Below are 22037 nucleotides of genomic sequence, written 5' to 3'. Positions count from 1 at the left end.
AGGAATTTGTGAAGGGTTATTGTTAATTCTTCTTTAAACACTTGATAAATTTTTACCAGTAAAGCCATAGGCCTAATTAAAAAAAATTATATATATATAATTAAATCTCTTTACTTATAGACCTATTCAGGTTTTCTGTTTCTTCTTGAAACAGTTTTGATGGTTTTCTCTTTCTAGAAATTTGTTCATCTAATCTCTGTTATCAAATTTGTTGACATATAAAGTATTGTATACATAAATATTCCTTATAATCCTTTTCATCTATGTCACATCAGTAGTAATATCCACCCATTCATTTATGATTTTAGTAATATGAATATTTCTTCATTTTTGTGGCCAATATTGCCAAAAATGCTTGTCAATTTTGCTGGGTTTTTCAAAGAACCAATTTTAATTTATTTTTATCTACTATTGTTCAATCTTTAAATTATGTATACTCTAATTTTTAGTATTTCCTTCTTTAAGCTTGACATGGGTTAATTTTCTCTTCTCAATATCTTAACATGAAATATTACATTAGCTCATGTGATTTTATAAGTTTTTTAATAAATAGAAGTGTAAAATCAAAAAGATTTTCTAAGCACTCTTTAGGGATATGCCATGTATTTGATGAGTAGTGTTTTAATTTTCACATTCATCTAAAAGTATTTTATAATTTCACTTCTGATTTTTAAGAGGAGGACCCATTGGTTATTTAGACATGTGTTCTTTTTATTTCCACATATTTATGAATTTCCTTAATTCCTTTGTTACTGATTTTTCATTTCATTTTGTTGTAGTTGAAGAGCATACTTTGTATGATATAAATTCCTTTAAGTTTATCCATATTTATTTTATGGACAATTATATGTTCTATCCTAGAAAATATTCAATGCATAGTTGAGAAGACTATTCTTCTGTCATTGACTGGAATGTTCTATAGATGCTTGTTAGGTCTAGTTGGTTTATAGGGTCTTTTTTTTAAGTCTTATATTTCCTGGCTGAGTTTTGCTGATAGAACAATGGGTAGTTGTTCTATCTGTTATTGGAAGTGGGGTACTAAAGTTCCGGCTATTATTGTTGAATTATCTATTTCCCCATTTAAATATGTTAGCTTTATGACTCATAGGCTTTGGGTTTATACTGTTATGTGCCTATGATCTGTTATATCTTAGATTAACCATTTTATCATTCTAAAATGTCTTTGTCTTTAGTAATATATTTGTCTTAAATTCTATTTTGCATGGAATTAGCATAACCCCAGCCCTCTTTTGGTTACCATTTACATGAAATATCTTTTTCATCCTTTTTCTTTCAATCTATTAGTGTTTTTGAATTGAAAGTATGTGTTTTGTGTGCATGATACAGTTGGATCATGTTTTTTCTCCAATCTGCCAATCCTTGCTTTTTTATTGCAGAGTTCAATTCATTCACATTTAATGCATTAACTGATAACTTAGTATTTACAACTGCTGTTTTACTGTTTCTTATATATGTCATAACTTTTTTGTTTCTTAAGTCATTTATTACAGACTTCTTTTGTGTTAGATATTTCTTAGTGTACCATTTTAATTCTGTTGCCATTTATTGTCATATATATTTTTTAGGTATTTTCTTGGTAGTTGGCCTGGGATTTAATGTTAACATACAATGTATAATAGTTTTGTTTAGATTAATGCCAAGTTAATTTCTATAGTATACAAAAACTATGTTCTTATATAGTTCCATTTCCTCCCTTTAGGTTATCATCACAAATTCTTTATGTATATGTGGCCATCAGCATAGATTTGCAATTATTTCTTTTTACATTCATCTTTTAAATCAGATAGAAAAAAAGGGTTTTGGGGATCCCTGGGTGGCTCAGAAGTTTAGCACCTGCCTTCGGCCAGGGCATGATCCTGGGGTCCTGGAATCAAGTCCCACATCGGACCCCTGTGTGGAGCCTGCTTCTCCCTCGGTCTCTGCCTCTCTCTCTCTCTCTCTCTCTTTCTCTCTCTCTGTGTGTGTGTGTGTGTCTCATGAATGAATGAATGAATGAATAAATAAATAAATAAATAAATAAATAAAATAAAATAAAATAAAAGGTTTTTTTTTTGAAAGATTTTCTTTATTCATGAGAGACACAGAAAGAGAAAGAGAAAGAGAGCAAAGGAAAAGGGAGAAACAGGCTCCCAGTGAGCAGGAAGCCTGATGTGGGGCTCAATCCCAGGACCCTAAGATCATGACTGAGCCAAAGGCAGATGCTTAACTGACTGAGCCAGGCACCCCTAATAACTGTAACACTTTATTGCTATTCTGTTTTATGAGACATCATTCTCATATTCTTTTTTTTTTTTTTAAAGATTTTATTTATTTATTCATAGACACACAGAGAGGCAGAGACACAGGCAGAGGGAGAAGCAGGCTCCATGCAGGGAGCCCAACGAGGGACTCGACCCCGGGTCTCCAGGATCACACCCCAGGCTGCAGGCGGTGCCAAACCACTGTGCCACCGGGGCTGCCCCTCTCATATTCCTTAGTTCTTTAGCTATAATTTCCCTTAGTTCTCTGAACATACTTAAAATACCTTTTAATAGATTTAAAGTCTGATTAGTAAATGCAATGTCTGGGCGCTCTCAGGGACAGTATTTATTGATAGGTTTTCATCCTGTGTATAGACAATATTTTCCTGTTTCTTTCCATGTCTCATAACTTTTTGTTGTAAATTAGACATTGAAAATATTGTAAGTGTGGTAATTATGGAAATTAGATTTCACCCACCTTCTTCCCCAGTGTTTTTTGTTGTTACTGTTTGTTGTAGTTGCCATTATGTTAGTGACTTTTATGAACTACATAATATCTGCATCTTTGTTATTGTTAGCCACTGAATTCTCTATTGTGTTAGCTTAGCGGCCATCTAATAATTGGACAGAGATCTTGTTAAATACCTGCAACCAGTAAATCTCCCAGTATTTGTCAAGGGATTCTGTGTTTTTGTTGAGGTATGCCTTCAATATTCAGGTAGGCAGTTGACAACTCTGCTTTAGCCATCACTTCCTGCTTGCATAGAATACCAAAGGCAATTGGTGAGAGCTAAGGCCTTTGCAGCATGCACATCTGTACATAGTCTTGGGGTCCTGGGATGTGTGTTGTTGTTCTCGGTAGTACTCCAGAGGTTTTTAAAATGTTTATGGACAAGTCATTTATCAGTTTCCCCTTTAAACTTTATTTAGTCTATTGTTTGCCCTATCTTTTATCCATTGTTTCAGACACCTGTGAAGCTAAAACATTTGGTATAGCTTCCTGGGTAGAGGATTTTAGAACTAGCTAAATTCAAATAAGGTTGAAAAAGACAATCCATTCAAGTAGGATCATCCAGGAAACTACTACACGAGTCAAATAATGACTCTTCTTTGGAAATAAGGCTATGAGAGAAATGTAGTTCTGTTCTACTCCTTCTGGCACCAGGAATATGGGGCATTATATTTCAAGGATATTGATTAGCTATAGAGTTGGAGATAGGACTAATATAAGTTAAGACACCACAAATATTGCTATTTTTATTGAGATATATTTGTTTTTCTGAACTAATTGTTCTTGGGTTACTGCCAATTAGTTTTCAGAATTCTGAAAAAACATCATTCTGACCGCTTTTTTTAGTTTATTCTTTGTTTTTATGGAGGGGCAAACTTTCTGAAGTCTTTATCATTTTTTTGGGTGTGCCTCAGCACCAATATCGAAAGAGAGTTTTACTGGATATAAAATTTCTGTTTGACAGTTTATTTCAGCACTTTGGTTACATCATCCTACTGCCTTCTAGCTTTCATTCTTTTTGATGAAAAGTCATCTGTTAATCTCACTGGGTTTTACATGTAAATCAAGTTTTGTTTGTCTGTCTCCTGTTGCTTTCAAGATTTTCTTGTCTTTGACTTTTTGCATTATTACTATGATACATCTGTATCTGGATATCTTTTTGTTCATCCTATTTCAAGTTCACTGAGATCTTTGTATGTGTAATGTAATAGGCTAAGTAATGGCTCCCAAAGATATCCATATCCTACCTCTGGAACCCTGTGAATGTTATTTTCTTATGGCAAAAGAACTTTTCAGATGTGATTAAATGAAGGATCTTGAGATTGGCAGATTATCCTGGATTATCTATGTGGAATCTAAATGTAATCATAAGGATCCTTATGAAATAGAGTCAAAAGAAGATCTAACTATGTACACAAAAGAAAGGGGCTATGGTGAAAAAAGATGGAAGCTGATTCAGAGTGACAAAATGTTATGTCACTGTCTTTGAAGATGGAGGACAGGGCCACTGGGCAAGGAATACAGGGAGCTTCTCTGGTAGCTGGAAAAGGCAAGGAAATCGATTACCCCCTAGAATCCCTACAGGGAATTTAATGCCTTGATTTTAGCCCAGGGAAAATTACTTCAGACTTCTTAACTCCAGAACTGGAAGAAAATAAAAGAATATTGTTTTAAGCCAACATTTTGGGTAATTTGTTATAGCATTCATAAGAAAATAATACAGACATACCTCATTTTATTGTGCTTCACTTTATTGTGCTTTGTAGGTATTGCATTTTTTACAAATTAAATTTTTTGGCAACTCTACAGCTGCAAGTCTGTTGGCACCATTTTTCTAACAGCATTTGCTCACTTCGTTTCTGAGTCACATTTTGGTAGTTGTAGTGATATTTCAAACTTTAGTATTATTATAATTGTTATGGTGATCTGTGATCAGTGATTTTTTTTAAAGATTTTATTTATTTACTTATGAGAGACACGGAGAGCGAGGCACAGACATAGTCAGAGGGAGAAGCAGGCTCCCCATAGGGAGCCCAATACTGAACTTGATCCCAGGACCCTGGGATCATGACTAGAACCAAAGGCAGATTCTCAACCACTGAGCCATCCAGGTGTCCCTGTGATCAGTGATCTTTGATGTTACTATTGTAATTGTTTTGGATACCATGGACCATGCCCATACAATACATATAACTTAATTGATAACTATTGCATGTGTATTGTATGTTCTTCTGACCAGCTACTCCACTCCTTCTCCTTAGGCTTCCTTATTTCCTGAGACACAATATTGAAATTAGGCAAGTTAAGAACCCTACAATGCTTCAATGTGTTCAAGTGAAAGGAAGAGTCAGTTGATACAGGAAATTTCATTGTTTTATTTTTAAGAAATTGCCACAGACACCCCTACCATCAGCAACCACCACTCTGATCAGTCAGCAGCCACCAGCACTGATGCAAGCCTCTTCACCAGCAAAAACATTGTGATTCACTGTAAGCTCAGATAAAGATTGGCATTATTTATCAATAAAGTATTTTTTAAATTAAATATGTACTTTTTTAGACATAATGCTATTGTACACTTAGACTATAGTATAGCATAGACATAACTTATATATGCACTAGGAAATCAAAAAAATACTATTGACTTGCTTTACTCTGATATCTGCTTTATTGAAGTGGTCTGGAACCAAACTCACAATGCCTCTGAAGTGTGCCAATAATTGTAGATGAATATTTTTCATCAAATTTGGGAAGATTTAATTCATTATTTATTTAAGTATTTTTTCTTCTCCTTCATCTTTCTTCCTCTAATCGGTCCTATCTTTACATGTAAATGATACACTTAATGGGGATCCACATTTTTCTCGAACTGTTTTTCTTCTCCCTCTCTCTCTGTCTCTTGTCTCTCTCTTCATTGTATGCCTCTCTCTTTCTTTTGCTCTTGCTCTTTTCAATTGTGGTCTCTATCAATCTGTCCTTATATTTGCTGATCTTTTTCTTCTGGCAGTTCAAATTTATCGTTGGGCACTGCACTAGTTTGCAACTGCTACCATAACAAATTACCATTCAGTTAGTGGCTTACTGATAAATTAACATTACTTTATCATTCAGGAGTCTAAAAGTCTAAAAATGTATTCCTGCCCCTACCTGGCAGGAGGCTTTATGGAAGTTCCAAGCAAGAATCCATACCCTTTCTTACTCAGGTTGCAGAGGCTGCCTGTACTTCCTGGCTCATGGCCCCCTCTATCTTCAAAGCCAGAAATTTCTGGTCAGGACTTTCTCACTCAGGTCAGGTCTCATCACTCAGACTCTGCTTCCATCATCATGTTTCCTTATCTAACTCTGGATCTTTTGCCTCCCTGTTCCATATTGAAAGAACTCCGGTGATTACATTGGGCCCACCTGGTTAATCCGGGAAAATTTTTCAAGGTGAGCTGATTAACACGTTTAGTTCCATTTGCAAATTTATCTCTTTTGCAGATCTTTCTGTTCATCTCTATGCCTCTGTTGGTATCACACCCAGCTCTTGGGGTAGACTAACTGTCTGCTGCAGACTCTATTATTCTTGACAATCCCTCAGGCATATATTGTTCTAAGGTATTATCCAATTAATTGTGGACTCCATTGCAGGAGTAGTTTTTGAGACCAATCTTTGAGGTCCTTCCAGACCCCAAAAAAAACACTTATTAGCTGTCTCTTTTCCCATTTCACTGTAGTAAACTCTGGTTTACTATGGTTTACCTTGTTGCTCTCACGGAGCTATCAACGTCAATCTAATTGTTTGCCACTAAAACCACCATTGTTTTCAAGAGCAGCTTGAACTTTTCCACACTTTTTTTTTTTTTTTAAACCATGGTCAGGGGGACTTTTCCTTTTATTTTTTTAAATTTATTTATGATAGTCACACACACAGAGAGAGAGAGAGAGAGAGAGAGAGAGAGGCAGAGGGAGAAGCAGACTCCATGCACCGGGAGCCTGACGTGGGACTCGACCCCGGGTCTCCAGGATTGCGCCCTGGGCCAAAGGCAGGCGCTAAACCGCTGCGCCACCCAGGGATCCCCACACTTTTTTAGATAAAGCCAACTCCCTTGGGAAGAGCTTCAGCTCTTGTTTCTATGATCTGCCTCTCCCTTTGGGCAGAATGTCTGAGCCACTGCTCCAGAGCTGGGAATCGGGACAGTGATCTACTTCTCTTGAAATGACACATATGCTTTTTGAGCAGGGCACAGGGCAGTGGTGGTAGCCTCTGGTCTTCTTGGTTTGATTCTCTCACTGTAGAATCTCTGCCTTAGATGTGAGTTGGGATGAGGGGAACCTGAAATATCTATTGTGCATAAGATTGCCACTGAATGCTTAAGTCTGAAGATTGTTAATTAAATGGGCTTTAAGACCTTATTTGGAATTCAGAAGCGAAACATTGACTCTTTTTGTGTTCTTTAATCTATAAATCTTCCCTGAGGCAAGGGATGAGACCGAATATATAGGAGAAATATTTCATTTAAAAAAAAGAAGAAAGAAAAATCAATCCTTTAAAAGTGTCATCTCACTACATGTATCTTTATAATAAATGAAAATTTAACATGGTTTCACACAGTAGATGTATTCCTGTAAACACAATGTAAATCAAACTTTTGCAAGTTCGGTATACACTCTTATATGCATATAATTCTGTTAGTCATTTTGCAAAACAAAAATGTTTTATAAAAATTAATAATCCCCTTCTAGCAAGTTTTAAGTGTATTTTTACTATTTTATTTTACTTATTTTATCTTATTTATTTTTATTTTTATTTTTTGAGAGTGAGAGAGAGCACACAAGTGGGGAGGGGGGATGGGAGAAGGGGAAGAGGGAGAGGGCTCCCTCCTGGACAGAGCTTGATCTCACAACCCTGAGCTGAAATCAAGTCAGACATTTAATCAACTGAGCCACCCAGGCACCCTTACTATATATATTTTTTAAAGTAGAAAGTTGCTCTAGTATAAAGAGGGAAAGATTCTTTGCATTAATAGAAAGGCTCTGCCATCATATGTATAGATATGCCAAATGTTACCCACCTCTGTAATATGAATTTAATAGTATCTAGAGAATAAATTAGTAAAACTTTCAACTTATAATCTAATGTTTGAGCTTCGCTGTATTTATCACAATTCTCAGAATCTTTGATTCTTCTCATAATAGAATCATTTCTTCCTACTGGGCCCTGATCCTCAGTCACCACTCCTGCCATGCCTATCCCTTAAGTCAGGGAGAACTCTTATCAAATAATTTGGTATCCAGATGCTGAAATAGTGGGCAATGTCAGCTGTTCTTGACTTCATTTCGCCAGACGATGGCAGCAGAGTACCATGAAATGCTTATGGGCCTGGCATGCTTGTGTGGGAATTTGAATCTGGAGAGAGCTCTAGTCAAAATGTGCTGGAGAGCACATCACTCTAGAAGGGGGCTGTTTGGCCTTGTAGATTTAAAAGTCGTGATAATATCTGGAAGTTCTCCCAATGAATTAACCTTCAAAGAGAACTTAAGAACCTAGCAATAGGTAGCAAAATAGAAAATTTTTCTGACTTTGGATTACTACAAATTTCAGGCTGAAGATTTCATGTTTCAGAGCCTGATGTGGGGTATCCCCAGTCCACTCTTCTTTAATAGCCTTTTCTTTCTTGAGCTAATTGAGTTTGCTCATTCCCACCAATTTTTTCCTCCTACTATGCTAATTGAGAGTTCAGAAGACTTGAATGCTATGGATAACTGTGCCACTGATTCACTATGGTTAAGTGAAGACATGCTACTCTTTGGGGTCTCAATGTTGTTATTTCCAAACTGGGCAGTTCTTATCATCTTGATGGCCATTTTCAATTCTGATGTTCGAAGATTTATAACCCCTCTTGCCTTTTATTACTTCTACTTTTCTTAACTGAAACCATACCAGAGGTTCTCTACTTATATTCATAATCTTAGCATCTGAAGAGGCAGCATATGAATTCTGCATTGGTCACCTCTTAGCTGTGTGACTTTAAGCAAATTATTCAAACTCTCACTGTGCTTCAGATTACTATAAAATGCTGATAATAATATCACATATATCAAAAGATTAAATGAAAATATTAGTACATAAGGAGTATACAAATTGAGTATATTAATATAAAAAGCATTAAGATCAGTAGCTGGAAAATAGTAAGTATATGTGTGTTAATTATCATATTACCCGTGGGACCATAAGCTCAAAATGAATGTCATTATTTCTTTTCTCATCAATGAAATGCAGATGAAATAAGAATTGCCAGAGAAGTCCTAGTGGATTATACTCATTTTAACCCATTTCCTGATGGTTTGGGGGCTCAGAGCAGGAAGACGAGTTGGGCTAACCTTGAGATGAGGAGGAGTAGTTGTCTGGTTTTTTGTTTACTATAGTTAGATAAATTATTGGACAGAAAGTTCCTCAGCCCTAACTATACAGTTCACTGCCTGCTATTTCACTCTGAAACCTCTGACGCCTCAGGTGGCAGAGTAGTAGTCCTTAACCAGGGCGTGGAGGAGCTTACACAAATCTTGTGAGCAGTGGGATGGAGCAAGCAGGCAATAAGAATGACTAGACTATGTGGTGTAGATATACAATGGAATATTACTCAGCCATCAGAAAGGATGAATATCCACCATTTGCTTCGATGTGGATGGAACTGGAGGATATTATGCTGAGTGTAGTAAGTCAATTGGAGAAGGACAATCATCATATGGTTTCACTCTTATGGGGAATATAAGAAATAGTGAAAGGGACTATAAGGAAAAGGAGGGGAACTGAGTGGGAAAAATTAGAGAGGGAGGCAAACCACAAGAGACTCTTAACTCTGGGAAACAAAGGGTTGCAAAAGGGGAGGTGGACAGGGTTGGGGTAACTGGGTGAAGGGCACTGAGGAGGGCACTTGATGGCGAACACCAGATATTATACTATATGTTGGCAAATCAAACTTCAATAAAAACAAAACAAAACAAAAAAAGAAAAAAGCCCCAAGGAAAGTTGTGTCTAGATTTCCCTAATCTCCACCCCGCTGAGCACTCTTTTAGAGTCGTCATTAAAATCTTAGTTTTTGCAGTGGAGTCACACATAAAGGAGGAGAATTTTGAAAAGGAAGATGGACAGAGGATGTGAAACGAATCAAGTCCAGGGGGCAAGATACAAAATGGTTTGGGTCGATGATTCAAACTTAAATTTACCCCATTTCATGGTTCTCTTTAAGTTTGAACCCTGGGTCACTTTTTTCATAAATACCCAAGAATAATTGACCTCTTTAAGACAAGAGTCACCCCAGCCTCTACTTTTCAGGGAGGAGAATTCCAAACCCAGAAAGCTGAGATAGAATTTCCCTGATCAAGCTACCAGCTGGTCTCTCTGGGTTGGCTTAACCAAGCTGCTCTGAAGCCCAGTCAGAGCTCTCCTCCTGTACTGGCCTTCAGTATGACAGAGAATAGAAAGGGTTCTTATGTGACTCTTCTTATCTAGAGCAGAGTCAGGGACTACATGTCCACAAAATTTCAGTAAAAAGGAAAGCAACTTGATAACTACAAAGACCATACACAACTATCTTGTATTCCTATATTCATGAAAGTTGTTATTCTAATCCTATAGTTGACAGTGGGCTCCATTTTCTCCCGTCCTTGGTGTCCATCTCCACCTCAGCTGTGGTCCTCTGTATATCTCATCCCAGTGATTACAATAGCTTCTAAGCTGGTTTCTTTGGATCTAGCTGCCACCTATGCCAATCCATGCCATCCTTCATGGCTATAATAACTTCTTGAAAAGAATTTCTGACCATTAATGGATATATAAATGAAAATAAGAAGATAGATGAATGCTATCCTTCATTTTTGTAAGACTAAGGCATTGGCTTGATCTGTTGTCCTGCTTCTTCTTCATCTTCCAGAGTAGTGGTAATGGTTCTTATACAGAATACATACTGTCACCTTTTAGATGTGTCACAATGGTTGCCAAATATTAAATTTTGTAAATAATTGTAATGATTTGCATTTTTAGTAAATTGGGGCAAATTCAGAATTACCCAAACAATATAGGAATCATGTTGGCTTATTTGGACTATGATAAGAGTTCTTGATGAGGCAAGAAAGGGTTAGAATTACTGCTATCTGTATGGAAATCATATATGAGGCATGTCTTCACATGCAGTCCTATCACATATGCCAAAGAAGAAAATGCTTACCTGTACCTTTCGAGGATATCACTTCTTGAAGAAGAGAGAAACATAATCAAAATGTTGGCCTTTTATAGGGGCTTTTTTCTTTCAGTTATTCACAGATCTTAGATGTCCTTTTTGGTGTCTAATGGTTTATCCAGAAACCTTCAGAATATCTATAGGGAGGTCATAGAAAGCCATGACAAGATGTTAACAGTGTTGCTAGAGTGTAAGGCAAAATTCCATTTCATTCTTTTCTTGCCTAAAGCATGAAGAAGTACATGGATGCTGTTGGCTGCAGATAGATAAAAATATAACTAAATAAAATGATCAAAGTGTCTTAGAACATAATCAGACAAATTTAGTTGTTTTTCGACTGCTTTGAGGACTTCTGATTTTTATGGTATTCTTTACATTTTCTTCAATTGCTTGAAGTGGCATAGAAGCTGGGGGCAAAAGCAATGAGATTGTTGGATGCTCTTAACTGCCCTGTCTGCAACCTGCTGGAAAGAACACTTTTAGACCCTTTGTGAAGGTCATTCAGATCATAGAATTAGTTAGAAGGGATCAAGAGTGGTCACAGGACCAGTTAACCTTTCACCTTTAGGCAGTCAGCCCATGGCCAGAGGAGTCCCCAGCCCCTACAGGCTCCTCTTTCTGACCCCCACATGTACATACTTCCATAACTATGAAAGCTTCCAAAATTATACAGATCTTTAATGTGTTTTCAGAAGAGATTTTCTTAAGAATAGTACAAGGGAAGATTCAAAGCTTTAGCAAAAATTTTGAGAGATTCATACATAGCATTCACCTACCCACTTATCCCCTCCCACCCATTTTTTAATACCGTGCAAATGTCGGCTGCTGGGTTAGGCTTTGAGAAAGCAGAGACTTCCCGAAAGTTCCATTGTTCCTAAGCCAGTTTGGGCATGTTGCCTTTTGCATTCCATAGCTCAGCTTCTATCAAATGTATTCAGAGGCTAGCCTTTAAAGACTGACAGTTGATACACCAGTTCTCACTCAGAATTTTCTTCAGATGTTCTGTCCCTGAGCCATTTTCCCCAGGGCAAAAGGTAACCAGGAAATAAGGAAACACCAGTCAACCTGAAAACCCCCATCAAGCCTCCAAATGTAAGTGAAGGCTTCTGAGGATTACAGGTAGGGAGCAGTCTTATTCCAAACCTGGCTCTTAGAACACCTGTGTGATGCAGTTACTGCTGATTAAAGTTGACAAATCACATATCCAAAGGAGGTCTCTCTTCTTCCAGAAGTGTGTTTTCACTCAATTGATATTTCCCACAGATTAGAATAGGTCAGAAAGCATTAAATCAAAAGAAGAGGGAAACCATGATGTTTGTGTGGCTCTTCTTGCTGGCCATTGTCTAAAACCTCTAAACATATCACTTACATATGTGGGTTTAAAGATTTATTCCACATGAAAAAAGAGTAGTCAACAGATGATCCTTAAATTGAGACAGGAGGAAAAGGCCATGTTTCTTCTCTCCATTCGGATGGGCAAGGAAGAAGAATAATAGTAATGGCTTCTCTTTGACTTTGTCCATCTCCTTGATAACTTCTTCTCTGACAGTTCCACATCTCTGATCACCCAGGAATCTAGTTCAGGGAAACCCATGGTGCAGGGTCCTTGAAGAGTGAAAGAGAAGTATTTACCTTCCCAGCATCTTTTAGAATGATAATTTCTTAACACAATACTAAGTGCCAATCCTTATCATCCAATAATGACATCCTAGCCCAGTGGGTTGAAAGGATTCCTAGGTTGAATCTGGGTTCTGGAATAACAATGGCATGATTTAATACCAACATATGGGTGCAGGATGAAGTAATGGCTCCTATGTCATTTTTTTTTCATCTCAGCTTTATTTTGCTCATTTAATTATTAAATTTCAAACAGTCTTCCATTTATCTTGACAGTTACCCTTTGAAGTCCCAATATTATCCCCATTTTGTAGATGAGAAGATTATTTGCCTTTGTGTTATTTCCAGGCTTGGAAATTCACAAATGTTTTGAGACCCAGCCCATGTAAGATCAAGATTCTTCAAGAGTTAAAATTAATAATAAAGAAATATTTTGAAAGAAAAAATAAAGTAAAAGGCAGTATCCACAGAGAATAAGTTGCAGCCTGAGTAGTATCTGCAGAAGGGAGAAGAAGACTTGTATAGTGATTTTTTCTTAGAGTCCAAAAGTGGCTATGGACTCTTCCCATGGCAGGAAGGCTCTGTGGATGCTACACTTGGGTAAGACAGAGGAGTAATGACTTAGAAAGGTACAGTAGTAACTCAGTAGGTGCTTGTTTTAAGCATCCATACGGTATTGAAATCCTCACAATCACTTTCCACCCACTCTCTAACTCTGCAGATGGAAATGTAAGAGATTTCTATAATCCATCCTCTTATTTTAGTCTGTGGCTAAGGATCTCTACCCTCTCCCTAGCCAAGGGCCTAGAAATGGCTCAGTCAGTAGGAGTGGTTCAAAAATACCTTCTAGAAAGATAGGCTGACTCATTAAGATTGCTGTGTTCTTGCAGGAGCAACAGTGATGGTAAAGAAAAGTAGCATGAGGGTGTTCTCTGATTCTACTGTGCCTGATCGTATGCTCTGGGGACAGCCGCCGATAAGCAATTTGAGCTTCAGCACCAGGTAAAAGCGTCAGAAAACCCTGGTTCCCTGAGGGTGTCTAAGGATCATTGGGCAATAAAAATGTGATGTAAACAAGAATATTGGCTTTATCAGCCCTTATAGTGACCAGTGGAATTGTTCCTTACCAATGTGAATTCATCTTTGCTTTTCCCAATGTCATTAAGCTAAACTAATATACCTCCCTGCAACGTGGCTCAAAATAACTTTATACCTGTGATAACCAATAGTCATGTACCCAGTTTTCTCTCAGATCACCTTTCAGGCACTCTAGATATGTGGATTGGAGTAAAATTTCAATTATTCCCAATTTCTATTATTAATCCATCTCTTTATTTCCAAAAAACTGATGATGAGATTGCTTTTGTTTTTGAATATGCGGAACAAGGTCAACAATTGCTTCCTCCCTCATTCTCTTTCCCTACAGTACATTAAAATCTTGATTAACCTGAATGCAGAGTTGAAGGTAGAGGGTGATCTGTTCAGTTGATTTTAAATAGAGAGTCGATCTAAGAGTTCTATCACTTCAAAGTTTATTGTAAATAGCTTTAGAGTATGTTGGTAACATTTCAGCTTAGTACGCATACACTACCAGGAAAATTTTTAATGATTGTGATTATCTACAGGTAAATATTGTATTACCAGCAAAGCATGGTCATTGTGCATTGACATTATATAATGTGGTGTGGTTTAGGGTTAGGGTTAAGTTCAAATGCTGTCTGTGAGCTGTATGATCTTGGGCAAGTTGCTTTAATTCTAGTGTCTCTGTTTTTCTATATTAATAGTCATGAATACTTTGTAGGTTTTTTGTAATGATTGAATGAGATTAGGTATTTAAAATACTTTGCTTAATTGTTACCCAGCAATAAGTCCTCACAGGTGTTCTTTATTAAAATTATCGATTGTTATATCTGGGAAGGTGTGCAAAATTGATCTGAATATATAGCAAGTACAGAGACTTCCAAGGAGGTAAATTTTGAAATAAGTCCTTGATCCTGTTTGTTTGTTTGGTTGGTTGTTTTAATAACTGACCTCTTTCTTTTAATATATAAGGATCATGCTTCTGTTTAACTGGAGATTCTGGATAGATGGGTCTGGTTAACAGAAGTTTTATTGTACCACTCCCACAGCTGAGGCTGACCACCTCTTCATGTGTACACATTCTAAGAGGAATATAAAAGTTCTAGGAATTATAGCTTCGGCCCTTCTGTGCCTTCTTTTCAACATTTTATCAAACAGATAATCTGTGGGAAGGGGTTAAGAACTGTGTAGGGGAAGTGCTTTGGTATTTCAGGAATTCACATTTTTTCTCACTCTTAGTGATAAAAAAGCAGCTACTTGCTATAATTGGGATTTTGCATTTTTTTTCCTCTTCAAATGATTGATAAAAGGTATTTATTGTGTACCTCCATGTGCTAAGTAGGCACTCTGCTTGGTGTGTTTATAGATATAGAAATGATGTTTCCACCCCCATGCAATCTAGTTTGGTAAACAAGATGAATTCATATAAAATAAATTAGAGGCCAAATAAAACAACACACCTTCAGTACTACATCAATGATTCTGGCAGGAGGTCAAAGGAAGAAGAGGTCAATGAGGGATGGATGGGTTGTTCCATAAAGTTTCCTGTGGTAGATAGGATTTGGAAAGGTAAGATAGAGTGTGCATCTCAACTTCTGTGAAGGCTGTGGCATGACCAAGGCATACTTCCATGTACTGGCTGGTCTGACTGGAGGCGAGAATATGTGTTCAAGTGTTGTAAGATATAACATCTCAAATTTCTTAAGAATACATTCTTGGCTATTGATATTGTGCCTGTGTGTATTCGTGAATATGCTAGGTTTATTTTAGTGTGAAATTGTTACAAAAGCATAGTTCACATTTAAAAATTGTTTTTGAAAATATAAAGACAGCATATGGGGTAGCACATGAAGTGCTCCAACCATGCTTGTGTTTTCATTTATTCTTTCCCATGTCTTCTCTGTGATAATAGAGGATTGGCAAGTAATGGATACCAAAAGCCATGGAGAATCCTTAAATGTACATGTAGCTGTTCAGTTTCATAAACTTAATCTCGCTATTCTTTAGCACAGCTATAAAAATGCAATAACTTACTGGTATGCTTCCCATTGTCTTTAATCCCCCCATGTCTATGATAAATAAGGAAATGGTCCAACACAGGCATCTAAAAGGAGGATTGATTTAGATGGCATGGTCCATCCATAAACTGGGCCTGTCAGCTCTGTATATGGCTGTGGAATTCCTGAATATGTTTTGAAGGCCCCTAAAGAAGGTCACAGGTCATCAGAAGGTCAAGTTAGCCATCCAGAACATCTCTAAAGATGATGCTGAAGTCATCTGTAGTTCTTAATTGAAAAGCAAGGTGTGTTCACATGAGCTACAGGTTTTTAAAAAATAAATTAGTCATACTAGTGATTAGTGATCATGTTATACACTTCTGTATGTATTAATGCCATTTGTGGGCTCATTTCTGTGGTATTTCATCAACGGAGTTGGTTAGCTTAGTTGATTTAAGTGCAGTGTTAATAGGATCAATGACAGATCCTGCTCCCACTTCGTATTAGAATAGGGTGTATTTTTGTTTGTTTTGTTTTTGCTTTTCATTTTTTTTTCATAAAAAAAAGTTTTCTTAGCAATAGGGCTAAGATAACTCCAGGTAGCAAATAGACAAACATATATCCTGAGTAATAACAATGAGTGGTAAAATAAACTTGATGGCTTAATAGAGTTAATAAGTAAGCACTATCAAGGGAAAAATGTAGAATGTGTGGTATGTGCTATTTGTGATCCATTTTTGGTGTGTTAAGAGTATTACATTCACATACCCAACACAGCATATTATTTATAGTTTTGCTGACAAAGGTTTGGTGCTTTTAAAGATGTAATCTTCAGGCCACCAGTGGGTTTTCCAGTAAGTTCAGAAATGACTATCTTCTATTCTTAGTACTTGAAGCAATACAGACAGCCCTAACTTATACAAAAGTTATAGTCCAATATTTCATTGCATCCCTGGGTTCTTTCTCCTCACATAGAATAAGCAATGTTATAAATAGCAGTTAAATTCTCAGACCAGCACATGAAAGTCTATTTAATAGATGGTAGTTAAACGCGTATTTATTAAATAAATAAACAAACGCTAGCTCTATTCACTTGAGTTCTGTGTCCTTAAATCAAGATATCATGTAACATAAGTGAAAGAAGATGAATATCTTCTTTCCACGATGATCCAGTTAGACATATGCAAAATTTTATGATAAATAAAAAATTCATTTCAACTGCTCCTGGAGCCCCTCTGCCCTCACTTCCAATTTATTTATTATGGTCACTTGACTTTGGGTGAGCTTGAGAGAATTCTGCCCACTGTTATTTACTTCTTCAGTAAAACTGAGTTTTAATTAGATATTACAAAGAAAAGATTTAGACACAACTAGTTCATTTTATGTTGCGACTGACCAGTAACACAATAATCACACTAAGCCATTCAGTGTTTTTTAAAAGTAGGTGTTTATAAACTCGAGTACATATTGACAGATGTTTAATCAAGTGAACCAGAGGAGGCAGAAATTTCCAAGCAGTTTATGATAGATCTGGGCCAGGAGAGGAAACCATTTCCAACAGAAAGATTTGTCTTCTTGGGGCATATGAGCCCTTCCCTGGAATACCTCCCTCTGGGTCTGCTTAATTCAACTGTTACAGATTATATTGAAATCTAAATACTGTACTTTCCTGCATAATTGCCCTTCCCACTATATATCTTTGTGAAACCTATGTAAATATATCAACTTCATCTTCATACTCGCCATGTTCTTTTAGAGACACCAGAGACCATAAATGTCATTACTTCTCTTATTCTTAAAGTCCAACCCAAGCATAGCTCTTTGAAGGTCAAGCATCCCACAGATATCTGTCATGAGCATTGTTCCTATAGCAGGTATGAACCCTGAATCACCATCCTCTTTAGCCCTTATGCTTCAGTTTCCTTTTCTGCAAAATATAGATAATATTAGAACCTAAATAATTGAAATATTGTAAGTTGTGACATAATATGAGAACCCAAATAATTGAGATAAAGCAGATTAAGTTCTTTTGTATAGCCTACCTCACAGTCAAAATTGAGCAAGTGTGAAATGCTTCCTTGCTATTGTTGTTCTGCTCCCCCATCCTCCTCTGCCACTATTTTCCTGGCTCTTAGACTTTCATGCTTTTGCAACCAATTTCTTTCAGATTCAGAGGGAGAGGGTGTGAAGTTTCAGACCTTCCAAAATTTCTTTTGCTGTCTGCCACCCACACCATCCATCCATAGACCATTGGCTCAACAGAGTATACCATCAGGGTTTTCAGTGAAAATCTGTAAATCAGAACCTCCCACTGGTGCAATCGCTTCTCCATGCCCACATCTGCCTATAGTTTGCTGTTTCCCCTCAGGAACACTCTTTTCCATGGTAATTGCAGCTCCTCTTTGGATATTTCCCAGTGTCTTCCAGCACAGCTCATTTCATGGCAGTCTTCAGTTTCTGAGCAAATTATAGTTCATCCAGAAGGACTACTCTTATATCTTCTTCCAGATCAGAAGCTTGTTAGTATCAGAGGTATGCCATCCATAAGGACATGGGGAAATCCATCTAACTGGGAGGGATTGGTTCTTTTCTGACACACCCATTCCCAGCCCTATATAATTTATTCTCAAGGAGGACTCCTGAGACATCTGCCCCAAGGACCACCCATTTTCAGAGGCTATGCACCCTCACACCTCCCCCTACTCACACAGCTGAGAAAGAAAGCCAGACCACCCTTTCTTTTTATTCTCAGTTGTACATACCTTACTGAACTCTGTGCCCCAGATGATCCAAGCAAGAGAAACACCATCTTTTAGCCTCAGTAATGTCTGAACTCCTACTGAGGACCAGTTTTCAGTACCATCCCAGGGTCAGAATGTCGGGTATAAATCACCACACGTGATTCTTCTCTTTCCACATCGTATCTGAGCTTCCTACAGAAGCTGAGCATACAAGATTTTCTGAGCGGGTACTTTTCCTTTTTTTTTTTTTTTTCATATTAAGCTTTTAAAATGACTTTCCCTCTGGACATGCATAGACTTTTTTATTTGAATAAAATATAGTCCATAACTATTAAATCAAACTTTGATTCTTTCATTCATACATGCATACTGAGTTTGCCCTTACTGTAGGATTTCAAATCATTTTCTAGAAACCCATATGTACTTAATACAGGATAGACAGCATTTGATCTTCCAGAGTTACCTTTTTCTAAGAGTCCAGACAGCACTTATGTTTGTAGTCTTGGAGATTCCAGAACCTCTAAAGATGTCCTCCTTGTTGAAATGAATGGTATTTGGATAAGTAGGAATCCCTACCAAGGGTGTAGGTTAGCTATGAAGTGTGATAAGCATCCTTATCAAGTCTCAATAGGAAGTCCAAAGAAAACAGTAATACAAATGTATCATGTATAGTTACAGGTACAGATAGGTATGGGGGTAAGGATCAAGATAGACATGCATGTACACAGGTAGAAATGATATTTTTAAGCACAATGAGCCTGAGTTCCAAAAACAGGTGAAAGAGTTAGGGCTAAGAGCAGAAGAATACAAATTTGGAAAGAACTAGTTCCTGTCTTGTACCTAGCGGCAAAAATTGGATTTCTGAGAAGCAAAGTACAATGCTAGCAAAGTACTACATAGAGAAAAATGATTTATCACATATTTATTAAATAAATGGATTACTCAGATTAATAAATAATATTTTATTACTACTAATTTAAAAAGAAGACAAAATAGCTTCAGGCTTCAGAAAAATGTCAGAGGAATTCCATGGAAAATTCAACTTATTCTTTCCATCCTTCCTTCTTTGCCCTGTTTGACTAGCTTGAAAGGCTATATTAAAGAGGAACAAAGACCTTTTTTAAACCTCTTTGTTAATCTGTGGACAGGTCTTAAGAAAAATGAAGTCAAATTCTAGGACTTGCGGGTATGGAAATTTCCATTGATTTAGCTGGATGGGAAGATGAGGAAGCAGCTCTCCTAATATGGAAATAAAAATTACAGTGGGACAACTGATCATTTACTGAGTGCATATATTTATTTGCATTAAGTAGTTCATTTTTGTGTGTTTTCATTCTTGTCATTTATAATGTCTTAAAAGGCAGGGATGAGGCCTTGTTTGTTTAAGGTCATATATAAAAGACTAACTCAACAAGACAAGGTGAAGATTATGGGAAGCTTAGTCACTGTTTCTGTGTAAAATTCTATTCAAGGACTAGGATGTGGCTCATAATGTTTCTAGGGAAAATTGTCATAGACTTCATTCTGTGTCCTCTGCTCTGTTTGAGACCCATCATCACCCTCCTCCAGGACTCATACTTCCCAGCTACTTACTATCCCCATCGACATCTACTATTTGAACCATTATTTACCAAAACAGAGGTTTAATATATTATCCTTTCCAGGGGTAGCCTCTCTCTTATTGGTGATCAAGGGTTTCAGCTGATGGAATCCCCCTAACTATAGGATTTCAGGCATCAAATAGAAGGGGAGATATTTTTTAGGAGACATTTGATAAGGGCCTTTTGGGTACATCTAAAATCACAAATCAAAGCCTATTGTGTGCTATGGCCTTCTGGTTTTTAAGTTGCAGCAAGAGTGATAAGGAAGGAAGCTGTCCAGTCCTATGGGCAAGGTGGACATGCCAGAAGTGCACTGTTGAGAATAAGACCTCAGCTCTGTGACTTCATGTTATGTGATCATGAGCAAAGCACTTCCTGAACGGTGGTTCAGATCCCTCTTCTGTAAAACAAGTGGCACCGATCTCAGGAGGCTGCTGAGAAGACCAAGTGTGGGACTCTGGGCCAGCTTCCTAGTGAAGAGTAAGCACGCAATAAATGTTAGCAAATTATCATGACACAGGAAGTATGACATAATTGAATCTCTGGTCTGGAGATTCACTCAATGCAACTTTCTGCTAAAATTGTATTAGCACTCAACATCTGCGTTGCCACCAATAGTTTGAGTAGGAAAGACAGAGGAAATATCATCTCAGTTTAAATCTGAGGGACAGCAAAGCTGCCACAGTACTCACCTTTAGTAATAGGAGAGGGAGACCCAGTTTATGAATCCCCATGAGGCAATATGATTTCTGCCTGGTCGGAATGATTGCTTTTTTAGCTCTTTCCCCAAAGACGTAAAAATATTAGAATTCAGCCAATGTTAGTCAGCCCCATGCTGGACTCCTAAAGACCATGATGGCTTTGACAGTGAAAGCCAAAGACAGGACCATAATTGTCCTCAACTCAGCATCCAATATCAAGGATGTTCACCCAATACCTTGTTGGATTTTATGCAATTATTTATGATTTTTCATCCAAACTTACCAAGAACAACTTCATTCTGAGTCTACAACAGTCCCCAAATAATTGAGACAATCTTTCTTGTCAGGAGAGGATTGAGAAAAGGCATTTTTAACAAACTCCTCTCCTCTCCACTCTAGGACCTTCTTCCCTTTCCCTCCCTGCATCCTGTTCTGGTCAGCTGGTGGACCGAGGCAAACACAGGTCAGGCAAAACTCAGGGTCTCCACACCTCTGCAGCTGTCTTCAGCACATGCACAACTATGAGGACAATAAAATATTGTTCATTGCTTCTACCCCACAACCAATTAGGTCAGCTGTAAATATTGGAATTGCTTGGTAAACATGCTGGAAGATTGTGCTGACTTGTTAATATAAGTGAAAATGTAATTAGATTTATAACACATTTTTCCAAACTATAATTTACAACAACAACAGAAAAAAAAATTCCCTTGCAACCTGCTGAAATACCATTATTAAAATGCATATGAAAAGTCAATTATACCAGAGGGAGGTATTTAAGAGAAGTGAGTTTCCATACCCTGGGATTACACCATGGGGATTACATATTTCTTATTTATTTTTTTTCCCCGAGATCTTTGCTGCTGCCAAATGAAAAGGAACAGATATTTTACTTATTTCACTCTGAAATATTGCTGTAGATAGTGCTAAAAAGTAAACTAAATAAACTGGCTCCTTGAAAACCTGCTCTAAACTCCCCAAAGCCCCAAGACAAGCTGAGTAGTCACTGTTTTATTTATTTATTTATTTATTTATTTATTTATTTATTTATTTATTTATTTAAAGTCCAACTGTCTTTAAGCAATAGTCATGTTCCTTAAAATATGTAGAAATCAGATTTCTTTTTCTAAATGCTATTCTATTTTATGTTCTAAGTGAGTGGGTCATTATATGTGCTTCTATGGAGAACCCTTATGTAAAGGCAAGAAGCAACCCTTTATTTTTGTTTTAAAACTCAGAGTTTCCTGTACTCCCAGGATCATATTGGGAAGATAGCTCTTCCCCCAGACAAGATGGCATCAGCCCC

At 37.1% G+C, this 22037-nt stretch overlaps 1 protein-coding gene across 1 annotated transcript in view; it reads left to right on the top strand.

Annotated features, from left to right (window-relative positions):
- Positions 1-22037, top strand: part of KCNU1 (potassium calcium-activated channel subfamily U member 1) — a 141506-nt gene that overhangs the window by 59026 nt on the left and 60443 nt on the right. Inside the window, 1 exon segment of the mRNA XM_072762693.1 lies at positions 13502-13554. Coding sequence (XP_072618794.1) covers positions 13502-13554 — 53 coding nt within the window.

Source organism: Vulpes vulpes, chromosome 7 (assembly GCF_048418805.1).
Source record: "Vulpes vulpes isolate BD-2025 chromosome 7, VulVul3, whole genome shotgun sequence".
Classification (NCBI taxonomy): domain Eukaryota; kingdom Metazoa; phylum Chordata; class Mammalia; order Carnivora; family Canidae; genus Vulpes; species Vulpes vulpes.
The sequence above is the reverse complement of the archived record's forward strand: the minus strand, read 5'-3'. Positions and strand labels throughout refer to the sequence as shown.